Source organism: Prosopis cineraria, unplaced genomic scaffold (assembly GCF_029017545.1).
Source record: "Prosopis cineraria cultivar Desert tree isolate PC_DT_omini unplaced genomic scaffold, ASM2901754v1 PC1, whole genome shotgun sequence".
NCBI classification, from domain to species: Eukaryota; Viridiplantae; Streptophyta; class Magnoliopsida; order Fabales; family Fabaceae; genus Prosopis; species Prosopis cineraria.
Window position 1 is genome coordinate 48,536,902 of NW_026555332.1, and position 3,530 is coordinate 48,540,431.

The window sequence follows — 3,530 nt, forward strand, 5'->3', positions numbered from 1 at the left end:
GAAACATTGCTGTTAGAACCAGAGCCTAGAGAAACAGTTTTCCTGTGTACACTGTTAAATTGAAGTGGCCTTTTCCAAGCTTTTGTCTCACGCAATCTCTTCATTTTGAGCTTGATGGTTTGCCTTCTGAATGGACATGATATCTTGATGACTCCGTTGCTTTTATGTAATTTGTTTGTTTACTTTGATTTTGTTGTAATAGCTTTTACTATTGTCCAATTAATAAGTACCACCCAGTGCACGGTGCAGAAATTGCCATCAATTATTCAATTAAGTTGGATCTCAGAATGTTTTGAACATCAATCTGAGTTTCTTCTGCTCACTTTCTGGCTGCCAGTTTCATTAGGGAAATGGCAGCAGACTGGATAATCTACGTAGTACGTGGGTCTATTTTTAATTTTTTTATGTTCTGCATGAATAGATATTTCGTTGCAGAACTTTCCGGAAAAAAGAGAGAAAATTAGTATTGCGCCATATGCTGACTATTTTGTTTTCTTGTTAAATAACATGCAAGACTAACCTTTGCATATCAGTAGTAAGCACTTGTATAGCAGACTTGGCAGGTAATAATTTACCAAGGCTAATTCCTTTTTATTTACCTTTTAAAAGATTATGTTAGTGTCATATCATATCATATATATATATATAAGATCAGAGCAAAGCATCCTTTCTCATTGAAATTAAGTCTTCCCATATTTTTCCCTTTTAAATCTTATACAACAGAAATTAGAGACAGTCCATTTCTACACCTTCAAAAGCTGCAACATGTTCAGGAAAGCAAGGGCAACCCAATCCATCTGAACAGGAGACCATCGCACTTGATTGATCTCAGCCGTCGATTCATAACACATATCTGGCTTCACATCATCACCATTATTATTCCTCGCCTGAAATCCAGTATTTCCCACCACGTCCCAGATCAAAGCCCTCGAATCATCGCCGCAAGAGCAAAGCTGACGTCCTAAGTGTGGGGACCACGATATAGCATTAACACTTCCCTTATGCTTATTTAATTCCATCACTGGTGTGGTTGGCTGCCTAATATCCATTATTACCACTTTATTACTGTCCATTCCAACCGTTGCTATAAACCTTGGATCCCCTTTATTCCATTCCAGGCGTAGCAGAGGGCAATCTTGTGCTGGGTTTTCAAATATTATGGTCGATCTTTCTTTGTCCCTCAAGTCAAAAACTCTCATAGAACCATCCCCAGACACTGAAGCAAATACATTGAAACCACCCCATGATATGTCATACACTTCTTTGTCGTGTGCCACTAGTTGTGTGTCCAGAGCTTCCCTCTCTATATCCCATATGGTACATGTGGTGTCCACGTTTGATGCAGCCACGCGTCCGGTGTCAAACTCTGCCCAGTCGAAAGAGGTTATGGCTGAGTTATCTCTGATTTTGTTGCCGGTTAGGAGGGACTTGAGCTCAATCCGATCGTCGTGTATTTCCCACAGTCTTAGGCAATCTCCGGAGGTGGCGACGATGTCGGGGTTTGTGTCATCCTCGGAGGGAAAGAACATTATGTTTGTCGGAGCATAAGGATGGTCAAAGACCAGATTGGGGTCAGTACTGTAATTCAACGACTCGTGGTTGAAATGAACGAGTTCAACCTTGTTCGTGTGGTCTTCTATGTAACTACCTATTGCAAGGCGGGCATTTTTGTCGCGACGTAGTGACCATGCCAGAGCATAGATTGGCCACTGAGCAACGTGGGTGTGGATCCCTGGTCTTATCTCTACGTGGCCTTGCATGGTCAATCTAGCTTGCTACGAAATTCCTACATGATACATTAACATGTCAAAAGTTAATGTCTAGTTTTCAAGATATATTAATTGTGTTACATGTGCTAGCTACTTCATTTAAATGGCTGCTTAAAATGCACTGAGAGTAACTAGAAGCAGAATGGTGGCGATTACTTATTAGTGGCGACAATTATTGTTATCCTCTAGCTACTTTTCTAGGCACTGTCTCTTTGAAATCGGAAGAAAGGAGGAAGAACAAAGAACAGAGACCAGGACCATCAATTAATCTGCCCATCGTGTACGCTGGTTTGGTTGGTTGTGAATAGTGGAATGTTTGTTCACCTAGCTAGGACTCTTCCCGATTCATAACAGAAATTCAAACTCAGGAAGGCGTAGATAATAAGAAAGGAATGAAAAAAACTAAAAGTATGATTTTTCAAAAGGTCACACGATTGTTTTGTGTTTGTGGTGTTCGACTTCTGAGCAAAGACAAAATTATGTACTTTAATTTTATGAGACCAACTAATAGCTAGCTAGCCCTAGAAATCTCCTGCAACATGAACTCTATGGAGTCAAAGAAACAGTCAGTTCTCTCGCTCGCTATTGAGGATTGCGGGTGAGTTGTGCGAATGACCAGCCACAAGCTAAAAACATCGCTCTAGAAAACCAAATAAATATGGAGTGCAAAAGCAAGGAGCAACAGTACAGAAAATGAAAGTAGATATAACTGAAGAGACAGAGAGTGGAATACACAGTGGAATTGTCTGTCTGAAAAGAGAAGCTAGAAATTAAAATTTCTTACATTGTCAAGATCAGCTGGAGGGCACGGAGATAAGCTTGGTGCAGAGGACAAAGGCGATACTGGTAAGAGAAGAGAGAAAGGTGTGTGTAGGAATAATAATGGAAGGATAAGTGGGAGAGGCAATAAATATGCGTGATGAAGAGCAATATGGTGGGCTTAATGCAGAAGACAGAGAGACAGAGAAGGGAAGGTGGAGCTAATGGTCAATGTTGGCATCTATTTTTTCTTTTGAGTTTGGTCGTTCTTCTGCATCTATCTGCAGTTCAAGCATTTAAACTTATGTACCCTCACCGCCCGCATCCTCGGCAACAATATAAAGGTGGTGTGTATTTATGCACATGCAAAGAAAAAATATATAATAAAGATGGTTTTCATTTTCACCCATATTTTTATACTTCCTCTGTTCAAAAATTTAAAATATTTTTTAAGAAATTATATGTTAAAAAATATAAGATATTTTTAATTTTTTAAGGTGTGATAATTATCTTTTTTAAATGCCCATATTGATAATGACTTTATATTTATTGTAGGGTGTTTAATTGGAATAAATATAATAAAATAGGGTTAATTTGAAAATCGATAACTATTATATTAAGAAATGAGATTCGGTTAAAAATATCTTATATTTTTGAACAGAGAAAATATATTGTATGGTCACCTTTTTTTCCTTAAAATATGTGATACACTGTTATAAGATAACTCAATTTAATTTGTCCCAATAATATTATTGGTCTCTTCAAATTAATTCCAAAGTTTTTGTGACTACTCTCGGACCTAACAGACTACATATGAATATATATTTAGAACAAAGAAAGCGGGAAAAATAAACAAGAGCACTTGTGAATTGATCATCAAAAATATTCAAAATTTAGTTGTTGTTTTAAATTATGGTTTTTAATTGATGATAAAAATTTTAATTATATTTTTTTAAAAAATGTTTGTCACCATATTGAGACTTGCTACGTGGAAGCTCCGTT

General features: G+C 37.4%; 1 protein-coding gene across 1 annotated transcript; it reads right to left on the reverse strand.

Moving 5' to 3' along the window:
• Nucleotides 1-642: 642 nt before the first annotated feature.
• LOC129287492 (WD repeat-containing protein LWD2-like) lies at nt 643-2,666 on the reverse strand. Its single transcript, XM_054923680.1, has 2 exons — nt 2,554-2,666; nt 643-1,786 (listed from the first exon to the last, which is right to left on the reverse strand). The coding sequence occupies exon 2, from the start codon at nt 1,758-1,760 to the stop codon at nt 744-746; it is 1,017 nt and encodes a 338-aa protein (XP_054779655.1). The 5' UTR covers nt 1,761-1,786; nt 2,554-2,666; the 3' UTR covers nt 643-743.
• Between the last annotated feature and the right edge of the window lie 864 nt (nt 2,667-3,530).

Coding starts and splice junctions, on each gene's coding strand:
- LOC129287492 (XM_054923680.1), bottom strand. CDS start 1,760: ATGCAAGGCCACGTAGAGATAAGACCAGGGATCCACACCCACGTTGCT.